We start from the raw sequence: 24,730 nt of genomic DNA, 5'->3' as shown, positions 1-24,730 counted from the left end.
GCTAAGAACTTTCAGACTGTATTTTATTTCATCATATTAGATGAGCATGTCAACTGATACAAGATCTACAAAAACACTTGAGACAAAATGCCCCTGAGATAAAATGAATTTATTATCAAGAGGTAACTGGGAAACATATTTTTGTTTATTTGTTGTTATGTTCTTCATCTTCTTTTAATCTTTTTTTTCCTTACAAAACTGGGAATATTTCTTAAGCTGTGGAAACATGAGGGTTGAAAGATAATTTTCATACCATTGGGTATTGCTTACAGCAAAATGTTTATTTGTTTATATACCTTATAAGAGTATGTGCATTTATAAGTGTATACAGTATAAGTATATAGTATTATTCTGTCTGTGAAGGTGTTGCATGCCTACCACATTAGCTTCAAAAGTGTACTGTACATACATAGTAAAAATACATACAAATATTCACAGAATAAGCACTACGTTACTATATTCCTGCTAACAGAAATGGTTATAGACAGGATTACAGTATAAATGCAAAACACTTTGAATTGCTCTCCTACCTCTAAGTTATGGTTTCAAGACCACACTGTTGTAGCGTTTTGTGTTAAGCTTGTGATATAACTTGTTTTTGAGAGGATTACACTGTTCCACATTGAGAAATATGCCAGGTTGCATGTACAAAATGTACAGCGCATCTCAGTGAAGTGAATTAACAACAAAGTACAAAATACTTTCCCATGTTCATATAAAGAGCAGGTCACTCTCTCTTATACTACTACAAAAATAGTGTTTGAATGCTGCAGGCAGAGGTCATTCACATACATTTTATCATAGTTTTTAACAGCAATGCATATAACAGAGTGATATACAGTCATGTTCCACAATCACTGGAACAGCAAAAAGGACAGATTGTCTTTTGATTACAGAAGAGCAACAAACTTTTACTCTACAGAAGTAGAACCCGAACCTGAAGGTACAACACTTAACCACTGCGTGTGATTTTCTTTCCCATGAGTTTCAATTTAACAAGTCAAGACCAAAAAGTTCAAGCATAAAGGGGGAAACTCATTGAACTGTACTGGTGCACTTTAAGTGTAACAAAAATGCAGGTGACAAATCCGTCACCTTAAACCTCACAAACCTCACTTCTTTAACACTCTATGTTGTTACACAGCTTATAAGTGAACTCAGGAGACTTTAGGCACCTCGTGTGCCAACTGAGAAACTGTATTATCCTATAGCTAAACTTAACTTAAAGAAGAGGTTCCCAACCTATGGATCGTTTATCATTACCAGCTTTAGAACATTTACTACTTGACAGAAAGAAGAAGAAGAAAAAAACTCTACAGGTAATTAAGTGTGTACAGATTGTGTCTGCACATCATGTCCCATTTGTCACATTTGGTCTATATGTATCAGCTATATGTATCAGTATAAATATGTAGACTGAGCTGATGGCTCTAGCAACAAGAGTGCGATTTTTCGCAGCTCAGCCTGAAATATTTTGGCACATCTCAGCACATTTGCTTCTGATTTCAATGATGTCGACAGGGTAAAGCTTACTCACATTAGTGATTTACATCAGTGGATGTTAATAAAATGTCTCAACAACAACAGAGGATAAACTGGTCCATTAACTTTCCAACTTTTAGAACAATATTTACAATTTTTGGTGAATACTTGACTGATTTTTGCAAAACCAATAACATTCCTGTAAGCTTTCAATATACGTTTAGTGCTAATTAGAAAATGTGAGCATGCTAACAAGCTAAGCTACAGTGGTGAGCTTGTTGTTCAGTTAACTTCGCAAATATAGCATGCAAATTTTAGCATTTAGCTCACAGAGTTGACCTTCCTGTGGACTGTATTAATTTTTCTCATTCAGCAAATAACTTCAACAAGAACCTTTACCTTCTATTCACTTTCATATCTGGTTGGACATACTGGACTGCTCCACAGTTACACTGTAGGAAAACATTCAGTGTGGTTAGCACAGTTGGGAACCCCTGTCTTTAGAATAGTGAGCAGAAATGAAGAAACAAATCCTTCTTGTTTTGGTTCGGGAAGCACAGAGACACATATGCTTTGTATACCTTGCTGTCAGTTGCACTGATCACTGTTCTCTACCTTTAATTATATTCTCTGTGCTCTTTTACCTGATTTTATGCAGTATTTTTTTTGTTTTAGTTTTTTTTTTTACAATGCTACATTGGTTGCAGAGAACTTCAGTCATCAATAAAACTCAAGCCAAGAGAACAACAGCCAGCAACACGAGTGCTCGAAGTGCAAATTTGACACAGTATGGCATGATGCAAAATAATGTCATTGGTCACAGTAGAAGACACGGTTGCATGCAGCTAAAGTGACCTCTATTATTGTTCTTGAAATACTCATAGAAATTTAAAAAAAAAAATCCTTCAAGCAGGTGTCATTGTGGAAATGGCAACAACAAAAATCATACACGGAAAAATATACACTAAAATGTTTTATGTTGTCAAACAACCTTAAACATCTACTGTACAGAGGAGCAAGATCTTAAGCATGTACAGCTATACAAATGTTGATGTGCATGTTAACTGATGTGTAATATTAACAAAGAAAATAATATGGAGGGCCACCTTCCCCATCAGTTGGGCACTTTAGGCTCAATTCTGAGTGAGGCTTCATACATGCTTTCTTCATCCAGAACAGAGCTTTTGTCCAGCAGATACTGGGCTACCTAGAATATGGGGGGGGGAAGCAAATTTAAGGACTTTTTATTTGATTATATTTACTATTTTCACAGTTTAAACAATACTAAACAGAAGCAAGTTACTAGTTGCAACCCTCAGTATCAGTATCATTATGTTTATACTGTAAATTTTGATTATGTGAACTAATGAGTTACTTTGGCCTGATTTAGATTTATTTGAATAATATAATACAAACAAGAACACAAAACATTAATCACTATTTGGGCAAAACAGTGCTATGCAATATATCTAAAAGGGTCCCAAGCATTCATAACTTATCTCTTTGAAGCATTTCCACCTTGAAAATTAAAAACTAACATCCCACGTTTTTGCTGTTATTGGAGGACTTTACCTGTTTCTTTCTAAAAAAAAAAATACTTTGCAAAGATATAGAGGAACTTAGCCTTTGCATTTACAAGATGCAATCGAACAGCTCAGAGAGTGCCTATATGAAAGCAAAACCTTATTTATTTATTTTTTTAACCTCTATTCAATGGTGTCTCCTTGCATGGCCATAAACTGCTTCCTGCTATTTTTTGTCCCACTTTATCCAACTTTTATTTATGACTTCATCATTAAACTCAAATCTGTACTGTGACCAAACGTCAATTTTTAGAACACAGGAATTCATTCCTGCTTGTGGCTAACTCGCTGTACAATTCCTCCATTCTCCACACGCTTAATATCACATCATCTACAAAGAAAATTACAAAGTCAATATGATAAAAAAGGTGTCAACTATATATTTAATTTGTGTAATATACTGAGATATTTATATTTAGAGCTAGACTTATTCTGTTATAATTTGTAAGTTTATATTATCAAATTTAAGTTAGTTATTTCCTGTTCTTACTGTCTTGGAGCAACTGTGACCACATCATTTCCTCAGAGATTAATAAAGTATTCTGATTCTTATTCTGAAATAAGTTCAGTTCATTCCCAAAAACAACACATTAGGTCAGGAGAGACAAAGAGCAATTTTTCTACATTTATGCTTTGTGCACTTTAAGATGTTTTCTGTCAGTATTTTTAATGTTCTTAAAAATACACTACTTTCACTCTGTGTGTTTATACATCACTCTGCATTTAATCTCTATCTCCCTCCTCTCACCCCCAACTGATCACAGCAGATGGCTGCCCCTCCCTGATCCTGGTTCTGCTGGAAGTTTCTTCCTGTTAAAAGGGAGTTTTTTGTTTCCACTGTTACCAAGTGCTTGCTTTGCCCAGGTTTAAATCAGGTACCACTGTTACTTTCTACAGGCCCAGTCTCTGAAATCTTTGATTGCAGCTCGTATATTAGAAATAGCTTCTTCAAGTAGTCAGTGGTCAGAGAGGTTGGGAACTACTGCTTTGTGGTCTTTGCGATTAATTAATTTACCTTTGGTTGCAAGTCAATCTTATATGCTGTTTGTTGAAACTGTCTGATTTCTCTGATGATGTGAGAAATCTGGAAAAAAGGGAAGCAAGGATGTCAGTGACACAAACTTAGCGCAAGTCTTTCATATCAGGAATCGCCTAACATCTCACCATCCTCATCTTTGAGAAGTTGACCAAGTTGTCCTCGGTGTAGTTCGGCGTTCCCTCCTCAATGAAAGCCAGGTCAGTGAGGTACATCCCCAGATAGGGCACACAGGGAGGATCGCAACTAGAATAAAAAAAAAAGAGAATAAAAACCACTTATCATCCACTTGTGCTGCTTGTTTGCTTTGTTGATCCAGTCTGAAACTATGTCCTTGAACTCACTTCTTCAAAGCCTCTCTGAGGTTTTTGAACCTCCCCTCTGATGAGACCAGCTTCTGCAGTTTGTCAATCAGTGCTTTAGTCTAGAAAAAAATGGTGATAATGAACACGTTCAGTGACAATACCATGCACTTCAGGGACTAGCAGCAATGCATATAGAGACACGCACCTGCTTGGAAACTTTGAGCCAAGTTTTCTTGAGGCGGAAAACAGAGCTGCGGTTCAGTGATGAGGTGATCTCGAGAACGGCGTTGTAGTTATGTAGACAACGGCAGATATCGGCCACAGCTACCCATTTTTCGATGACTGCTACCCGGGTTACAACATCATCACAGCGGAGGATCTCCGTGGCAATAAGGTTGCTCATCTGACAAAAAAAAGAGAAACAAGTAGTTTAGACTTCATGTTACTTTTGGATAGAAGGGTTCGATATGTGATAAGAGCTCTTTTTGACTGGAGCGTACGTCATTGAAGTGCTTCGTTGTCCTCATGATATACGGCGTCTTCTCATTTTTGTCATTCTTCATCCAGCCTTGGCCAAAGAATTCCCTGTGAGGCAAACCAGCAAAGAAGAAGTGAAGCATGTATTGGTGTGTTCGTGCTTCCTGGCTGTGTGGTGTGATGACACTCACTCGTATGGAATGACCTTGAACACCAGGTGGTCCAACAGAGTGAGCTGCTCTGCAATTTCCATTGCTGAGTGATTTTCGAAGGTCTCAGCTTTCCCTCCTCCCACCTGAAAGACACAAACAGCCCCAAAAAACAATAAAACAGATCCCAAATTATCTAAATTAGCTAACTTGACTTTAGTTTGTTTTCACATGACAATAAATAATCTACCAAACTAGGTATTTCTGTAGGTTTTGATGCACCTTCGCCTCTAAATCTTTTTTTTTTTTTTACTTTTACATCTTCAATTTGTCAAGTGCTGGTAAAGTGACTTTTAACTAGACTGAAATGTGCTATTGACTGTCTTATTTTCATAAAAGTTTCTGTGATCAAGGACACCAAAATATATACAAAAGAAATCTTTAACTGTTTTATTGTATTTCAATATTTATTTTTGAATTTGTCATCTTTTCAGGCAGGAAAAAACCCCCATCTAGCTGATAGTATTATAATAAATATATTCGATTACACTTCCTGAACCTGTATCTAAAAATACTTTGTGGCATTTGTGAAATCACTGCTTGTCACTCTTGAGCAACATTTACATATGTGCAAATTCACGCACCGTCAAGATTCCAGTCTAATGAATCCCATCTGCTAACTATCACATAATGCATTAATTGTTTGCTGAATTTATGTCTCATAACTGATCAAAAATATTCAGCATCTATTATAATGGGAGCAGCCAAGTGAGCAGAGGATTGATTTCAAATAGAGCCACGAACAGCAGCTACTCACTTCACTTACCAGTTGTGTCACGTCTTCTATCGCGATCTGATTGTCACCGTGATCTTCCTGAGTTATAGTCCTGATGACATGAAAAAGAAGGTCAACCTCTGAAAGATGTACAGCTTAATGACCCAGTAAAATGCCTTTTAATCCCTCTTTCACTCAAACAGCACTCAGCGGTACCTGATGATGTTGGCTGCCGCTTTCCTCTCCTGAGTCAACAGCTCAGGGTCATGCATCACTTCCTCCAAGAAGGCAATAACCTTCGTTTTCAGCTCATTGTTGCTCTCAAAGTCCTAGAGAGGCACACACAGCACACACGGATGATAGAAAACTGTAGATTTTGTCGTTGATCATCACTGCTCATGAGGTTAGTTTTGAATTTGTTTTATTCTGTGTGGATAATATTCTCAAATTTTTATTAAGTTATTTTCCAAAACAATTTCTTTCCTCTGTTAAGGAGAAAATATGCCAGGATGTTGTGTTAACATCTCTGCTATGAAATGCGTTACCGGAGAGTGTTTGGACACCCAGTGCCGAAGCACATTCAGGACTCTGTTGGTTGCCGCTCGTCTGATCACAAACTCTTTGTCTCCATTTCTCTGATCTGTTGGAAAACCTGCAAAAAAATACATTAAATGAGAGGCACCGAAGGAGAATAAAGCTTAGAGTATTGCCCAACACTTTCTTGGTGAATATACCTGTACTGGCAAGGGACATCCGTCTATATTTTTCCTTGGTAGGGGTACCCTCATTGGCTCCAGCAGTAGCAATAGCAAAGGCGGAGGCAGCAGATAGAGCACTGCGGTTGTTGTCCAGCTCTCGACATGATGACATCACCATGCCGTTGTTGTAGGAAAACAGGGAAAACTCTACACACAAGGACAGTTTAAAAAAATACAAGCCGTAAATGTATATTTATTATTATAACTCAATATACACATAAAGCTGGATGGCCTGTTTTTTCATTTCACAAACCTCCACTAGGGAGCACTGCAGGCCAATGCAAAAGTTTCCCTCCAGACTTTCCTTTACAAGAGGCTTTGATATTCAAGATGGTTGCAGCTAAATATAGCCACTAAATATCAGCATAACAGAGGAATCAACAGATTCTCTGCACTCCTCGATGTATAAATCCTGGGAACACGGATCATAGGCTGCTAATAATCCCACACATTGCCTCACTATTCCAGTTATTTCACATATTCCAGATAACGCTTCGTTTTAAAAACTTATATTGTATAATTCTGTCATAAGATTTGAAAGGCAAAGATAATCTTGGCTCCAGTGAAACAGCCTCATTACTGGGGGCGGTAGGGAAAACACGCTCTCAGTGTAGTTGCTATGACACAAGTTTCCCTAACACCTACTGAAGCCAAGCGTTGGCTTTCCCCACATATTCATAACCATCGAACGACTGATATTTCATGTTACTTATGTTCCACAGTGGCATATTTTTTTTCCAGATAGAAATATGACAGCATATGGCTAAACGGGGTTATTTAAAGAGTAAAACAATTCATCATTCTCCTACAGATGGTAAAATATGCTTGACGGCAAGTATTGTCAGCTGCAAGGGTTTTTTTTTTGTCAAGTGCCATCTGTCTATCTGCAAGGTTACACAAAAACAGTTAATCAACATTTTATGAAATTTGGTCAAGACATGGAGCCTGTGCTGAGGAAGAAGCTGATAAAAACTGTTGTGGATCTAGATTACTTAAAAGAAAAAGAAGAAGCAACAAGTCATTACCTTTGGCAGAATTTTCTTTCTCTGAGTAACTCTGCAGTTTTTTTAATCTGTCTGTGTAATCAAACGTATTTTGCTCTAGTTCTTTAGTTCTTAAGACTCTATGTGAACAGTTTTGCATGATTCAAAACTCAAAATAATCTTATTTTATATGGGATAAATAAGGGCATTGGTGTTGGCCCTCTTTCTGAAAGAAGCCACTTTAGCTCTGTTTACTTTAATTCAACTTTCTTCTGATTGGCTGCTGATTTTAAACAGAAGGTTTTAACAGTGGGCGAGTGTGGTACATGTGCTCTCATTGAAACAGAATTTTGTGTGTTTTGTATTTTGACACAAGTATTATTTGTGCACATCCTGATCTCTTTATTTAGAAATGTAGCTAGGTTAAATACAAGTATTTCCCAGTGTAACAGTATAAAGTGATTTATAAGCTCGACATTTCATTTTAAATCATGTACAAGACTAAGACACAATCTACCTGAGGAGTTTTTGCATTTGATATTTTTTGGTGTAGTTGGAGATTTGGTAGGAGAAGCTTCTGGATCCCCGTCATCGCTCTGGTTTTGATCATTATCACTTTCTTCTCGTACAGAGAGATCTGTATCGTAACAAGCAAACGGCAGCAAGTATTAAGCTCTTTTAAAGACATTATTGTAGCAAAGCAGAGTTCAAATTGTACTCTGAATGGCTACAAGTCACCCACCTTGTTTGCATGCTGAGGGGTCGTCCACCTTTTCCTTCTTGTCTTCTCCCTCATCAGAGATTTTGCTCGCGATCGGGCTGGACACATACAGTTTGTTGATGTCCAAGGTGGTCTTGCTGAATGGAGACATGGAGGAATACATGCTTGCATAGCCATTTGAGGAGCAGCTAAGGGCAGCCAGGTCAAGAGCTTTGCCCCCAGTGATGATGGGGATATTGAGCGAGAGCTTGCGACGGCGGTTGGGGGATGAGTTCTTGGCAATAGCGAGAGGAGGAGGGGAGGAGAACTTTCTGCTAGCCCTGGGGGAGCTGGGTGGCTCGCCATAAAGAAGTTTATTATTTTGACTGCTGGCAAAGAATAACTCCAGTGACCTGCATCAGGGGAGGATATAAACATTAGACGTTAGGGCACGTATTTATTTATTTGGTTAAGTATACTCTATATTTTAGGAGCTTAGCTAAACAAACAGAACCTCTGAAATAATTTATGCAAACCAAGTCAGCCCTGCAACCAGAATTCTCTTTTCAACTATGTCTCGGTTGACTGCAGTGTTTCAGAAAACCCTCTCCCACTCCCTGCCAGCCTCCTGGCGACCTCACAGGTTCCCATAAATAGCACAGTGAGCGACAGTGCGCATGGCCGCTGCTGACACAAGCAGCCAAGAGTAGGTGTCTCTCAGTGACATGACAAGCGCCACGGGAGAGCATAATGCAGGGTGTGGATATAGAGAGCCCTGATCTGAGTTCCACAGCAGGGCCCTTAGTCTAGGCATGCAGAGCAGAGAGTTAGCACCGGTGCAATCTTTTGCAGGAGGGTGGGGTCCTGCAGCACTGAGGCTGATTGCCATAGAGTGACAGAGCCCGGCTGAGACACTCCCACACAAGCAGGATGGACTGGACCAATACACACTGATATGTACATAACATACAGTGAAACAGAGTCACCATAGCCTTGTAGCAGTGCCACATCTGCTAAGTCTCTGTGTTTGGATTTAACCAATAAAACAAGCTCTGTATATACACACGCTAAGCTCAAAAGATCAATAGACTTAATCGTTTCAGTGTCACATACAGCATCTATGTACACAAACACAGAGAAACAAATACCCGTGAACACTACACGCATGCTGCACCCTCTACATGTCCAGCCTCTAATTCATGATCAAATTTAAATTTGCACCATACAATGAAAGCAACTATAACCACTACTGTCAAGTTTAAAAGATTATTGAAAAATAATTAATTATGGGGTACTTTACTGACTGAGTTTGCACTTAGGAGGATGTGCGAGAAACAACAAAACAAACACAGCAAACCACCAAGCTCCATGCTCATTTAACATGAGACCACTGGAAAATATGGATATTTGGATGTTGCTTGGAATGCTTTTTAAAGTCAGTGACTCCTAAGTTGCAATATCTATATCTATCTATATCTATATATAGATATAGATAGATATATATATTGTTAACTGTGTAAAAGTATAGTTTATGCATTTTGCAACACAAACCCAGCAATTAAGAAAAAAATGCAGCACCCATCTCATCAAATTGGTCAATATCTTTTTATAGTTTTCCTGTCATGTTTTGTGTAATTTCATGAAATTCTATGAATAAAACAAACAAAAAAATTTCTGTATATTAACCACAGAACTTTTGTTCCTATATGTGCCTCACATTGATTAGAGGATGACAAAGCTTCACATCCTAATAAATCAATCTCATCTTCAGGCTGGCAAGGTCTGGAGGGATGCCACACACTTCAAATAAGATTTGTTTGTCCGTGGTAAGTGCTGTCAACAACCTTGCAACATTCAAGTCTGTCCAAATGTAAAGTGACTGACCGGGCCGGAATGGCACTGATGGGTTTCTTGTAGATGGTGATGAGTTTATCCAGCACCACATCAGCAGTGGTGAACACACGATAGGAATGCAGGAAGGTGTTGAGGAAGTCGATTGAAAGGAAACGGAGATCAGTAAGTCTCTCGAGCAGACGCTCCACGCTGGCGTAGCGGATCTGCAGCACCTTGCAGGAGTTCATCATCTTACTGAAACGGATGTCCACATCATCACAGTACAGACTTGAATCTGACCTGTTAAGAAAACAGATACAAATCTAAAAAAAAAAAAAAAAAAAAAAAAAATGGGAGCAGCTTCACCAAGTTACATGTAAAGAAGCAGCTTACTTGATCATCTGCGGCACTGTGACTTTGGAGTTGTCTTCAAAGGCGTTCATCATCAGGCCATTGCAGCGGATGTTGTCTATGCACTGCAGGACACATGCAGTTGAAGTAAAGAAACAGGACAGAGGAAATGTTAGTGATTTCTGTAACTGACTGCTGGAAGACTGTGATGTGCATTGACATGCCTGGCTGATGTCACTTGTCCATGCAGACTTCTCCTGCCTTGAGGAGGCTACCAGGATGACTGTGAATGACTGGCTGTCCTTTGGCTCCACAACAATCTTGAAGTCCAGGTGCTCCATGTCCTGACCACTCTTGTCTGATTTAGCTTTGAGGCAAACACAAAGACTTTTTGTCATTTTCCTTATATATTTCATTTATAGCCAGTAAAGACATAAACATGTCATATGTGATTGTACAGTGCCAGATTTTTACCCAAAACAAGTAGTGCACTTCATAGTACCGCCTGCCTTTACTGGAGCATTATTTTTCATTTGTTCTAACAAAGCTATCCTCCTCTAGTATTCATCAGTTATTTAAACCATGAAACAGAGTACATATGAAGCACATTTCTATAAGAAAATATTTAAACACTCACACTCATCATCTGTCCCCTCAGGATCTTCCACAAGAGTGCAGTCTATAAGTGAAACTACTCCGTTCTGCAAACAGCATACAATACACATGTAGATGTAGTAAATGTAGTGCATACATAAAAAAATCAGTTCCATCAGCATAAAAATATGTGTCATTCATATATAGAGGTGATAAATGTCCTCATCCTCATCCTATTCTCCAAAGTATCCTTAACTTCAGCTTGGCAAAACACACAAAGCCTTCAAAAGGGTACATCTGATGCTATTTAGGGCATCTTTACTATTAGTTTATCCTTTCAGAATATTTAGGTTTAAGTTTAAATACATAAAAGGAAGTTTGTTTTTATTCCAAATATTTAAGCTGGACAAAGAAGGGTTTTAGATATGATCTGGATCTCTTATATGGGCAAACCTTATCACTAAAAATGAAGACTTCATTAATGCTGCATAAAGAAGCAACAGCTTTGAATGATTATTGTGGAAAAACCACAGACGGTATTAAAAGAAGGGTTCAGTTTCATAAAAATCTGGCAAATTATTATGTAAAATATTTGAAAACCTCTCAGTAAACGTTTGGGATGGGGGGGGGGGGGTTGCTAATCTCACACATGTTAATGAGCCTACAGTATCTGAGCAAATGTAGTGAATATTCCATCGAGTGTTGGTTAATTCGTTTATTTTAGGTCAGGTGTCCCAGACTTTTGCAGAAAGGTTGTGATGCTGCCAGCTCAGCAGCTCAGGCCCACCTTGGTGAGATGAAGCTTTCCCCCAGACCCCCTGGTGCAGATGATTAAATGCTTGGAGAAGAGAAAGCACTGCCTCTCCCCTTCTTTCTTTAGAGACAGAGAACCCAGTCGCCCACGGGTGATCTTGCCCTTCTCGCTCATTGGCACCTGGATGAGGGACCCTTTATGTAGAAAAAAAGAGTCCAAACAGAATGAAGGAGGAGCAAAGAAGAGACACATGTAGATACAAAAATGAAAAGGCACATGCACATTCCTCTGTACATGACTATATGTACAGAGGAATAATAATCTACCACGTCTCTTTTCTCTTTTCTTATCCATCACGGCCTGTTGGGGACATTTGACATTTACAGTTGCAGATTCATCATCAGTTTGCCACAGACCCATCTAATTACACTTAGAAATTAAAAGCTCTTATAGTGAGGAGTACGTGTTGTTCCCCAGAGAGAGACCGAGAGGAGGAGAGAGCCAGCTCTGTGCCATGCTGCACAATAAAGTGCCGGAAATGTAAAATCTGGCTGTCAGAAATGTGGAGGGACAGGAAACCTCTCTCTGTTGTGACCCTGCTGTCTGCTGGGATCCAAAGTACAACACTTAAAGATGAGAGTTACCTTGTCTTACAAACGTCTGGCTGGTGTCAAGGAGAATCTCGCAGCCCTCTACAATCATGCGCTCTATTGCCAAGTTTTTCCTGATGTTCTCGGTCTCGCTCACTTCATCATGCATTATTCTAAGAAAGCACAAAAACAACACAAAAAAGCGCCTTTTTGTCATTCTCATTTGGAGCTTATACATCAAATAGAAAAAAGCTGAAATTGGGTCTTTATATATTTGGTTAAATAAAAAATGTATGTGTTTATCTTTACAGTTAATATCTCTTCATGCTTTTTTGGTTATTCTAAAAAAGATTCAACAGCTTTTAGACTGATCTATTATTTGTGTTCATATGAATTAAAAAGACGTCACTCTCATATAAGATACCACGCCCATCTGGGGCTATGGGTTTTACCTGGAAAGCTCCTCCAGCTTAGATTTGGCATAGTCCAGACTATTTCTCTCTACATGTTCATGGGGTGTGTGGGCCAGCAGCTCATGGAGAGTAAGGATGTAGCGAGGAATCTGGAGAGGCAGAACAGAAAGCAGCAGGAGAGTCGTGCTCACTTGCGAGATCTTTCATGTGCACAGCACAAGCGTACAAACACAGGGATAAATATGTGCCAGCACGATGAGAAGAAGATCAGTAGAGAGCACAATCTACACTCATCAGCAAAATTTATTATCAACACAGCACAGCCTGCAGCAGGCCCCAGCAGAGTGGACTGTTGGGGAAAATGCGTGCCTTGCCAGAAAGGAGCGTGAGCTCCGAGACCAACCGTTTTTATAGACATGAAAACATAATCAAGATATCCTGAAACACTGCAGACGAATGCCTGTTAATTCTTTTGTTAATGATAAATGCTACAATATGCATATTTGAAGCCAAATTCTGTCTGAGCCACAATGTCCAGTAAACAGGCCAGAGAATATTAATGAAAACACTGGTTTAGCTCAAGTGGAAATCAGTCAAATCTGGTTACACAGCTTTTAATAAATGCCACTGCCTCTTCAAAATGTAGTCACCTGTTTCATGTGTTGCACTCAGTGCAGCATTTTGAACATTTGGCAGCCATTACAGCTTTAGAGAAGTCAAATCCCTCCTGGATGTGAGCAATTTTGCCAATTCTTCGTGGGTGACCCTCTCAAGTTTCTGCAGAGTGGATGAAAAGTGCACACGAACTACCATCTTCAGGTCCTTCTAAAGATGTTATACTGGGGTGAATTCTAGCGGGAGACAGTCAGAGACTTGGCCTGATGTCACTCCAGTATTGTTTTGGCTGCTTTGCTTCAGGTCATCCTAACACTGAAAGGTGACCTGTTGAACCAGTTTCACATCACTTGTACTAGTAGTTTTTCTTCAAGGACCTCACTGTATTTGACTGCACTCAACATTCCCAGTTCTGACTGGTCTTTTTGAATCTTTGACTGTGAAGACTGTGCTTCACTGCAGGATGGAATAAGACAGATCAGAGACTTGCAGATGATAGGTGATCACCTTTTTTTGGCCTCATCACTAAAAAAAATCAATCATTTCAATCTGTAGCAGGTGGGCTAATCAGGTTTTAAACATATTTACATAATTATTAAAGCATTTTTACCACAGTTTGGAGTACTAGCATAAAAAGGGTCTAACTTCTATTCTAAAGAGGGATTTCAGTTATTACTCTTTAAGATCACCCACTAAGAACGTGCTTTTACTTTGTAATTAAGTTTTTCTTAGAGATTAACAGGGATAAATACTGTACCAGTTTTATAGGTGACACATAGGAACAGTCTACATCATAAAGAAAAGGAGAAAAGATTAACATTTTGCCTTTTAGATTTTTAGTGATGACCCTTTTGTTTACATTTGACTCACAGGCAGTGCAATCGCAAAACAAAGTGGCCGACTGCTTTGCAAACCGCTACAGCTGGGCATCATTGGCATAGCAAAAGGCATCTAGTTTTAGGTTGGTGAAATATATGGCTCAAGGGTGACATTTATGGAGAAAAGAACTTGGCTCAAGCTGCGAGAGCACAAAATTAACAACAAAAGCTGGCTCCAGGCTGCACCTATGCAGCAAACAAATGGGCCTGCCTTTATTCCTGTGTATATCAGTGAGACAAATGAGCTAACCTGGAACATAGGGTAGGTAAGGAAGGTCTCCAGGGTCCTTTCCTCGCAGTCGGGCTTGGCCTCATACTGCTTCAGCAATTTATCAAAGTCTCGGTTCTGCTTGCAATGTGCCAGGATCTGCAGGCTGTACTGGTGGTTCCTCACAAACTCCTGGTAGATGTTCAGCATGGGCAGCAAGATGTCGAACAGGTCAGCTGCAGACACATCAAACTTTTTTAATCACATTTCATCACGTGCACTCTGACAAACATCTGAATGAGTGCATTATGAATAAAGTAATGAAATTCAACAAAGACATGACTCTTACCAAGGACTAATGTTGGCCAGCTTGCTATTCTGGCTTTCAGGCCCTGGTAAAAGATCTGATGCAGAAACATGATGGTTTCACTGAAATAAAGTAGAGATTGAAAAACATTTATTAGGGAAACTAATCTCAGACTATAAAGATTTTAAGAGTAATAATCCTAATTTTAACCTGAGCAGTTATTACGTTTGACTGCATATTTAAAGAGATCCATTTATGTCTTGAAAAGACCATAAAAAAATAACAGTTCTAAAAAGAATCACAGAAATTTAGTTGTCTTTAAATACCAGTGTACTGTTTAGAAGTTGCATTGTTCATAGGTATAAATAATTAATAACTAGGGTATCCATGCTGTGCCAGGTGTGTATAAGCTGTACAGGGCTTGAAGAGGTGTGACTGTTATCCTCTGTCATCCTAGGTGTCTTATCAAAAGTAAACATTAATGATCCAAATTCTATGAGGAATAACTCTTCCTCAAACCAGGCGTGGTGCTTCTGCCTCTGTAATCTGCATTTATCATTATTGTATTTACATTTATGATTCTTGTTTTAGACCACTGATAATATCCAGAGGCCCAAACCTCTCTTTACTGCTCAGCATGTCGCTCTGAGCCAGTATACACACTGCATTTATTTGATCTCATTCTATTAGTTGGGGCGTTGTACTGTGCACTTTGACTTTTATTGCTTACAGTGTTTAAACAACACACTGAACCAGTATTTACTTTAACAGACTTGTTATCAGGATTACTGCTAACAAATAAGATTTCTACATAATCTGTTACAATATTATTACACAATAAATGTACGGAGATCTGCTTTGAAGATTCAAACCAATACACAGGGAGTATGTAGCTTTACAAGTTGTTGAAAGCTGCTCACTTATCAAACACAAATTCAGGCACTTGAGGTTACCAGTATATTAATGCAGATGATATTCCATTTTAAAATTAAAAAAAGTATCTTAATGCTTCAGATGCATCATTCTGCAGTAGATTTAAAACTTATGCATGGCAAAACACTCACAACTAATGTAATCTATTAAAAGATATCTATGCATGAATATGCAGAATATGTAGACAAGGGGCAGGAATTGTGGTACCTGATCCTTCTGTTTTTTGTTTATGGCCTGAATTCTATAGACCAATGACCAGGCTTTAGCTGAACAGATGAGACAATAGCTTCAAAGTTTTCAAAAAATTTAAATTAAAGATAGTTTTTTTTTAAGGTGTACCAGCTAAAGCCACATAAACTGCCCCATGTCTGCATTTGCAATAACAGGTAATGTATTATAACACAAATTCAGATTTGTGCCAAAATGATGACCAGAACTGCACAGTGCTTCCTCATCAGCATAACCAGTGTCTCAGCAGTGCCTTTTCTCTCAACTCGGCACAAACCTGACTGGATGATGCCAAGAAATTACCAAACAGGTGCCGAAACAAAAAACAAATAGACACAAGGAAAATTCTATGAAAGCTGTGTTTGCCCGAGTGCTCGTTTGAGGTCAGTGTGACCAGTGTGTGTCTTTTTTGTCTGATTTTATTTTGTTTTTTGTTGTTTAGTAAAAAAGCTTTGGTTGCCATAAAAACCACAAAAAAGTAAAAGCTATGGCCAACAATCATCAGGTTTTGCATTATTATCTGGTAGCCAGTATGCTGTACTTCACTGTGAAGTGAAGGCTTATATGTATGTGTCCTTGTGATTATGTTCTTTATCTAGAGAAGAACTCTGGATGAGCCAACCTGTTGAGGAATATGCTGCTGACATCATCGTGGGTGATGGGAGGCTTCTTAGAGCTGGCGGCCATGCGCAGCGGCCTCAAGAAGTTGTTCACCAGAATATGAAGCTGCTGGACGTACTCTGCCTCCGAGTCCAACATGCTGAACACCACCTGGTTCCTCTTCCTCATGCTCTCTGCATGAGGCGAGCGGATATAATCCTGGATGATGGTTTTCCACTTCCTCCTGCAAATCCAGCCTCGCAGAAAGCTCTGGACCTGCAATAGACCGTGCATTCTCAGAACATGAAAATGCATGAAATCAAGGCAGAAGTGCAGACTGCTTGCTTTACCTTTTTGATCTTCTTAATTTCAGAGTCATCGTCAGTTGGAGCAGCTGCAGGGCTGGCATGGATCTTCTCGTTGTCTTTGAGCAGCCCAGCAATCTGTCACGGAAGCAACCACAAAAAAGACCAGTCATTCCCACTTACACACTCCTCTTCTTCTCACTTACTGTAACAGCATGTAAACAAAGTGACTGAATCGACGGGACAGGACCTGTCAGCACTGTCAACACTAAAACATTAGCTTGACTAAACTAGCTGTGTTCACTTGGCTGCTCCTCTGTAGCGTTGATTAATATTTATTTACATCGGTCATAATGTTGATCATTTTAATGCAATATGTATCAGTCAAACTGTCCTGTGTGTATGCTGACTGGGCGGTAGATAGAGTGCCAAAAAAATAAAACAGAAAAAACCCAGACTCGGCTTTGTAGACAGAGAGAGTTAATTGTCATTGAATTTCATAGTAGAGATGCAACATGAAGCATAGTCCATGCATATTCAGGGCCTAATTCAATTTCAAGCATCACATTTGCACATTAAAGTAAAATGACTATTGGATCTGAAGAATACAGCTGGGGACATGGCCCTACTGGAGGCATTGTTCCTGAAAGGAGATGCAAAGTGGAGAGAGGTTGGCCTGAACATGATTCTTCTCTGCGACGGGGGGTGTGCTTTCATTTCTGTCCTCTCACACTAGTCTCCGCATATGAGACAAACAGAACAATAATCAGCATAATCCATCGTTTTCCCACTGGCTCAGCTGTTATTTGTTGAGCTGGCAGGTCGGAGCGAGGATAGAAAGCAGACAAATTTTTGGAAAGGAATGAGAGTGCAAAGTAAGAATCAGTTATAATATAGTGCTATTGTGCCAGGATGTCTATTTACAGCAGGTCTGACTGATATTTTGTGTGACTGCCACACATTTGCCTGACGATGGAAAAGCCTGTAATCCTGGGCTATTTGTGATCCAGACAGAGAGTTACAAAATCCTGGATATTTTAACAATGCTCCCTTTAGTATTGAGGGTGCTGGTAAGGTCATAAAAAGCCCCAAACTGTCCAAACAGTTACTCCTGAGAGGGGACATGTGTAGCTTATTTAGATCTACTATAAATTTGTAGTTCTCATATTAAAGATAGGTAATCAATAATTATTTTTGCTCTAAATGTTCAGTTTTTATAATTGTTGCTTGTACGATGTCATTCTCAGCCGCAAAAGTGCTGCTTAAATCTTTAGTTTATGAGGCACAGCCAATCAGAAAAAAGCTGTCCGTGGGGAGCAGGGGGTCTCAAACAGTGGAGGGCAGACCACACTGGCCACCAAATACAAAGTGAAACTAATATGACTGATGTGAATATATTTTAAGGAACTGTCAAGAATTTGCTGATGCTATTGTGCTGAAATTAGATTAGATTAGATGAAGATTAGATGAAACTTTATTAATCCCTCGGGTGGGTTTCTCCGGGAAATTCAGTTTCCAGTAGCACAGCACCGACAGAAGTTGCATGTTACAGATACAATAAAGGGGAATGATAGTAAGGATATAAGCATAAATATACCATATATACACATATACACATTGATAAATACAGAATATATAATATGGATAAATAGGAATACATATTTATTAATTAAAATAAATGTGTACCTTTATTTTAATAAAATCCAACATTGATCCATTTTTGCTAGGGTGAACTAGGGGGCATGACCCAGTATATCATAAATAGGGATTACTGTAACTGTGAATCACGCCTAGCAGAGTCCAAGAATAAAATAATGTAATTGAAAATGAATACAGGAGATGTTCTTCAAGGACTCTACTGGAATAAATGAATTTAGCTGACGGTGCGTTTTGGTTTGACTGAGGAGGATGAGCAAAGTGGAGGGGGTTAGCATGTATGACCGAGTATTTGTTTACATTCCTACTCTTGAGAAGTACTAAGAATGAAATCACAGTGAATATTACCTCTGACTTGAGCCTTTCAATCTCTATTTCCCCATCCTCTATCTGTTGTCGAAGTTGCTTAGCAACTGTTTTCTCCGTCTCCACAATCTGAAGCAGATGAAGATACTTCTGCATGAGAGCTTCATGCTCTGTAGCCAAGTTTCTGTAACTGTAAAAACATGAAAACACACAAACCACATGGTTTTGTATATCAGCTGGAGCGATGAATGTCATCTAACTGCACACTGTCTCATCTCACTAAATAAATCAAGAAAGCAACGAGGACTTTCTTATAAATAAAGCGTTATTCTGTGAAGTTTTTCAAATTTTAACCAAACTTTTGAAACTTTTACCAATTTACCATCTGATGCGCTGATATGCCTTTGCATGGCTTTACCTGGCGTGTGATATGGCAGCCACCCATTCATCGCAGTCCTTTACATCCTCCGTGCGCAACTCAAGGGCCTTTTGGTTTTCGTGGTTGAAGCTGACTGTGAAATAGTACTGAAACAAAAAGCGAGGAGAGGGTGAGGAGCTCCGGTTAGAACCAACACACAACAACAATGCACATGCTGCGCACAGGAAGGAGCACTCGTTATCAGATACCTTTCGGATAAATCTGTTATATATAGTAGCATGACTGAAGCTTCTCCTCTGCTTTGTTTGTTTCACTGCCTCGCTGCTGCAGACATCAAGTGGGTGATTTAAAAACCACACAGAGCCTGGGGAAGCCACATCTTCCTCGCCCACCAGTGCAGTTGATGGAGCACACTGAGGGAAGCCTCCCCCAGCTCAGTTCCTGGGATGCCTCTGGTTCCCAGGAGGAAATGCCACAAGACATGGAGGCTGGAGCCACGGCCAATTACATAACTGTGCAATACCTGTTTCCTAGCAACTCCAGTCATTGTGAACAGTTGTTCACAGCTGTTTTTTTCACTGTCACTTGATTTTAGATCACCATTCTCCCTTTCACGCTGTACTGGTTGTGACTGGTGAAATGAAGAGCTTTTGTGCTTCTCGTTTTGTTACAGATCCTGAATTCTGCTTGTTAAAAAGTTAATACTTCTGGCTGCTTTTACGTGACTCCTCTGTTAGCCAGCTTCCCTAGCCTTTATACAAAAAAAACCAAACTACAATAAAAGGGGATTGTACATTACTACTTAGAATATCTCAGATACCTCTGAGTACCACTTATCAATTAGAGTAACCATTAACTTCTTATTTCCGCTATTCAGCCACTACTTTTTGCTACTACTCTATTTAACAGCAATTTACTGTGTATAAAACTGCATCTATTCTTATGTTTACCCAGCAAAGTATTTCAGCTACATCTCTGTACTTTTATCTAGCCACTTCAACTGCTAATTCAGTTACATATCAGTTTAAATGTAATTTTAGCTAACTAGCTTCTGTTTATCATTTATGTTTACCCAATGTTTACGTTTGTCCTGTTAGCAAACTATTTCAACTTCTACTAGCACTAGCAGCTAACTATGGAAGCTTGTTTCTGCCACTATTTTTGTTCTGTTAATACAAAAAAATAAAAATAAAAAAAGGAAGGCATCTGACCTAAAATATTGAGATAACCTAAATTTCAGCTTAGCTCTGCCTGACATTCATTCTGTCTGTCTTTCTTTTTTTTATTTTAATGGCAGATCTTGATGCATGCTCAATCATCCAGGTAAGTAAATCTCCAAAAGTTGATTCTGTTCATCTGGACTTAGCGTTTTTGTGGGAGAAACGTGTCGTCACTCATCCAAGTGACAAAACATTTCTCCCACAAAAACGCCACAAAACGCTACGTCCAGATGAACAGAATCAACTTCTGGAAATTTATTTTGCAGTTTATCTGTAATTTAAGGCTAACAATTAATACGTTAGCAATTTTCCTCAATATTTCAACCATGTATCATCTTTTTGTATATTAGTCATCTATCGTAATCATTAATATCTAGTCTATCTAATACTGGTTATCCGTTTGTCTAATTTTTAGCTAACTTTTTTGTTTAAACCTGCTTAGATCTTCTTAATTAATTGATTTCCAGTTTGTCCAGTTTGTCCACACCTACCCCTGACTGCTGCATAACTATCTGTAGTGGGCACTGAATTGTTGAATATCACTAGCTTGTTTGCAGTATTCAAATATACAATATATCCAAACACAAATGAACAGTTAGGATACAATGGAAACATCTTCTTCATCAGCTGAAAGAATTATGGTAGCATCACAGGATATGTTTAATTGCTAATATTTATGTGTTTTTATTTAAATGCGATTGTAAAACTGAACTTATAATAGATCATTTTAACACTTCAAGAGAATCTGTACACAATACTAAAATTCAGAATCAGCTGCTTCTTTTTTTATTTTAATCTCATATCTACATATTCTACCTGTAAACACTTGTTTAGATGAGAGTTATTATATAAAATCAACATCACAATTCAGTTAATTGAACTGTCATCATTCTTCTGAACCGTTTCAGCCACGCTGAGTCTGACCAGACTCTAATCTTTGGCCTGCAGATGTTCAACAGGCACCTATCAACATGCAACTGATCATTATTCACGGCTGACTGCTCTTTCATCTTCACATTCATTAGGTATTCATCCTACCGTCAAAGAAAATCTATTTCTGGCAGAGAGGCATGTATGTTGTTGTAGTTTTCCCTCATGATCTATCTAAGACTGTCTGGTGTGAAGTCATGTTAAGCATTTTGTATTTATTCTGATTTATGTTCATGTCCCAGTCAAGCACCTTTAAATATTGTTACTGATCTAAACAGGTATGAGATGAGATACAGCACTAAGGCTTGTCTATCATTTACTTTCAGCTGTATACAGATAAGTTAATTTAGATACGGATTTGCAGCTCACTTCTCAGTCCTGCTGTGTGGCGTACATAAGTGAGTGGTAAATAATTAATTAGGCATTTTGCGATAAATTATAGAATATTTTTTACACCTTTTCGAGTTACTTCTGACTGACAAGCAGCTTTATTGCAGAAATATTTTGTTAACGTATACCCATTAGACTGAAGAGTTAGAACTCAACCTTCTTTCAGCTTCATGACGAGTTTTAATTACAAACACCACTGACCCCAGAATGTCTTTTCTTAATCAGATCCCCTGATTTACATTACAGTTTAGATCCTGCTGTCAGAGGCTGCCTGTGATACTGGTTGATGCGATGCTGTTACCCAGTGTGAGCAAGCTGTGTTTTCTATAATTGGACCCTGACCCCTCCAAGGTACTGCGAGGAACAAATTTAGCTCAGATAGCGCTCCCATTAATAGGAGAGATGAGACACACTGCTTCTCTCCTCGCTGTTACCCCGCCTCTTCTAACTGCATCATTCTTTAGGATGCAAATAAGGGTTGCCATAGAAACCTCGGGCTCAAACGCATTATCATTTTCACACAAACTGCATTTCAGGATAAATGTAATGTGGGGATTATGGCAGGTTGCTAAAATGTTTCCATTAAACAACAAATCTATAGGTAAGGTTAGGCGATGCAGGTGATTTCTCCTGATTAAAATATTTGTATACAATGAGAAGCAACGCTTCAGATATCAGATATTAGTGCACCCCATATTGCTGCACTATGCAAACAGGATTCACAGGAATCAGAGATGTTATCTGTCTGTGAGCTTGCAGTCATATTTAAATCAGCACAATAGTCGTAAAAGAGCACTGCTGACATTGTTTTTTTTAATCTTTAAGGAGGGTTTTTTCTTTCTTTGGGGTGCTTTTAAAGCAACTGTGCAAGCACAACATTTACCAGTGTGCATGCATTCTGCTTTGTCAGCACAAGGGCAGCTGTTCACAGGAAAAGCCTGGACTCACATTGGATTGCAGCCCTACCTACAGAGTCAGGCACAGAGCCTGGAGTGAGCAAAGGAAAGCCGACAGCATTGGAGCATCGTGTTCCTCGACTGTTTAATCACAATAACGGTGTTAACAAGCCTGTTAACCTTTCCACTCTAAAATAATTGAACAAGGAGCCAGAGGAAATCAAGCAGGATTAAATAAATATTTCATCTGCAGTTATCTGGACTCAAATTTGAAAAATCTTATGGCCTACTTTAGAGTGAAAGGCTCTGGTAAAATATGACAGCTGTCACCTTTAATGCAAATGTAACCTCCAGCATTACACTCCACACTGAACCATTTCATTCAGGTCACAGAGATCAGTGCTGACTGATCACGGGCACCCTGCTGTTTCCTGACCCTTAAGTGTAATTTCAAAATATTACCACAAGATGGAAACCTTGAGGCCCCAACTTTTATTTTTAATTTTTATTTTTTGCACGTTTTATTGGATGGGGCATTAGGTAGGATATAGCACTCTCCGCCCTGAAACGTCAAAAACATGATAACTGGAAGTCAAAAAGCAAAATATGAGACCAACCAAAAATTCAAATGCATCGTTTTCACGAGGCTAGAAATCCATTTGCATTTCATGCACTCATGCACCGCTGAACTACCCTACAATCCCCCCCCCCCCTTTTTTTTTTCTTTTTTTAGGTCGAGCGCAGGTTTGGTGCAACCCAAAGCAAAACACTGCACCACATTGCTTACTGCCAGGGCTGCCGTAACATCATTAGGTGTTAATATTGTTACCTCATCATTAATGTCATGCATGGATTACATAACGTGCAATACAGCAAACCTCATGCTATTCTGCTGCACTGGATTTGAGGTCATCGTGCGATGCGATATATGAAGAATGAATGTATAAGAGAAGCGCTTGGGGAGTTCAGAGGCATCCGAGAAAAGAAAAAAAAATGCATGTATTGCTGCACCTCACTGGTGTTTAAAGCTGGAAGTCTGCAAAACAATAAAGCAGAAAAAGACGGTGCGTGTGTATCTGTTTGTGCGTGATCGCACGCGCACGCTCTCCGTACCTGCTTTTCCAAACACTCCTTGGCTGACAGCGAAGGTTTAGGTGAAGGCGCCCTGTCGCATGTGCATCCCTCCAACAGGTATAATCCCGAGGGTCGAGAACTGGACTCGTTCTCAAAATAAAAGAGCATATTCTGTAACAAAGCGAACCACTTTGTGTGCCATTTCGTGTTGTCTGAGCTCTTTTTGCTCAAGCACCCTCGTCTTGTACCATCCTTCTTTGCCAAAAGCCCCAGGTAGGTGACATGACCATCATTAAGTCGTATTCCCTTCTGCATTTTGATGAGGACACTTCAGATGCGCAAGGTGGATCGGTCGTTACATCCTTCTGAAGTCGCTCCGGGGGAAAAAATCAAATAAAGAAAGGCAAGATGCTGACTTTCTCAATGCGGACCTCTAGCAGCAGGCTTGTCCACTCTGTCCGACGCATTCACCGTGTTGGCATTTAACTAAACAAAACAAAACGAGGAGCACAAGTCCAGCATCCTAAAATCTTTTGTCATACTCCGAGCGCTTTGAAGGTCCACATTATCCGATGGTGTGGGGGGGAAAGGATGAGGTAAAAAGGCAAAAAAAACAAAACTGTCTCAGACTGAACGATAAGAGGAAAGGGGGTTCGAGGTTTGTCCTTTTCTCACATGAAATATCCAGAAACCAGTAGGCTTGGTGCTCAGCTAGGCAGTGCTGGGTGAAGTCACGTGACGCATGCTTGGGAAAGCAGATTTCAGGTCCCTGGACAGGGACGTCTCGACGAGATGCCGCATAAGTTGGGTTTCGTCTCAAGACGATCAAGGAGGCCCAGCGGAGAGGAAAATGGAAAATACGAAGCTTTCAAAACAGAACAACAACTTTAGAGGAGAGCAGCCGTTTAGGCTGCAGATGAATCTACACCTATCACATTCTCCGTGACATATTTTCTAGCTTTAGGTGGTTTTATGCAACACTTAAAGTAACTCTTTGACCATGAGCACATTTCAGCGCCTGC

At 39.3% G+C, this 24,730-nt stretch overlaps 1 protein-coding gene across 2 annotated transcripts; it reads right to left on the bottom strand.

Annotated features, from left to right (window-relative positions):
* Positions 1-88: 88 nt before the first annotated feature.
* LOC146382611 (ras-specific guanine nucleotide-releasing factor 1) lies at positions 89-24,568 on the bottom strand. 2 transcript variants are annotated; one of them, XM_084933394.1, is made up of 27 exons: positions 23,748-24,568; positions 19,238-19,344; positions 18,862-19,009; positions 16,903-16,995; positions 16,575-16,828; positions 14,834-14,913; positions 14,527-14,720; positions 12,823-12,932; positions 12,425-12,543; positions 11,814-11,974; positions 11,070-11,133; positions 10,657-10,799; positions 10,475-10,557; positions 10,133-10,381; positions 8,291-8,661; positions 8,066-8,185; positions 6,542-6,712; positions 6,353-6,459; positions 6,024-6,136; positions 5,850-5,919; positions 5,075-5,178; positions 4,907-4,991; positions 4,612-4,809; positions 4,446-4,525; positions 4,230-4,347; positions 4,081-4,149; positions 89-2,689 (listed from the first exon to the last, which is right to left on the bottom strand). In XM_084933394.1, exons 1-27 carry the CDS (start codon positions 24,021-24,023, stop codon positions 2,597-2,599), a joined length of 3,780 nt encoding a protein of 1,259 aa, XP_084789520.1. In that variant the 5' UTR covers positions 24,024-24,568; the 3' UTR covers positions 89-2,596. The 2 variants fall into 2 exon arrangements, with proteins under 2 accessions (XP_084789520.1, XP_084789521.1); XM_084933395.1 differs by having other exon boundaries at positions 5,859-5,919.
* Between the last annotated feature and the right edge of the window lie 162 nt (positions 24,569-24,730).

The sequence above is a fragment of the Perissodus microlepis genome, chromosome 7, assembly GCF_051167445.1.
Source record: "Perissodus microlepis isolate ML-2025 ecotype Zambia chromosome 7, ASM5116744v1, whole genome shotgun sequence".
NCBI lineage: Eukaryota > Metazoa > Chordata > Actinopteri > Cichliformes > Cichlidae > Perissodus > Perissodus microlepis.
Note: the sequence above shows the minus strand (reverse complement) of the source record. Positions and strands in the feature narration are given on the sequence as shown.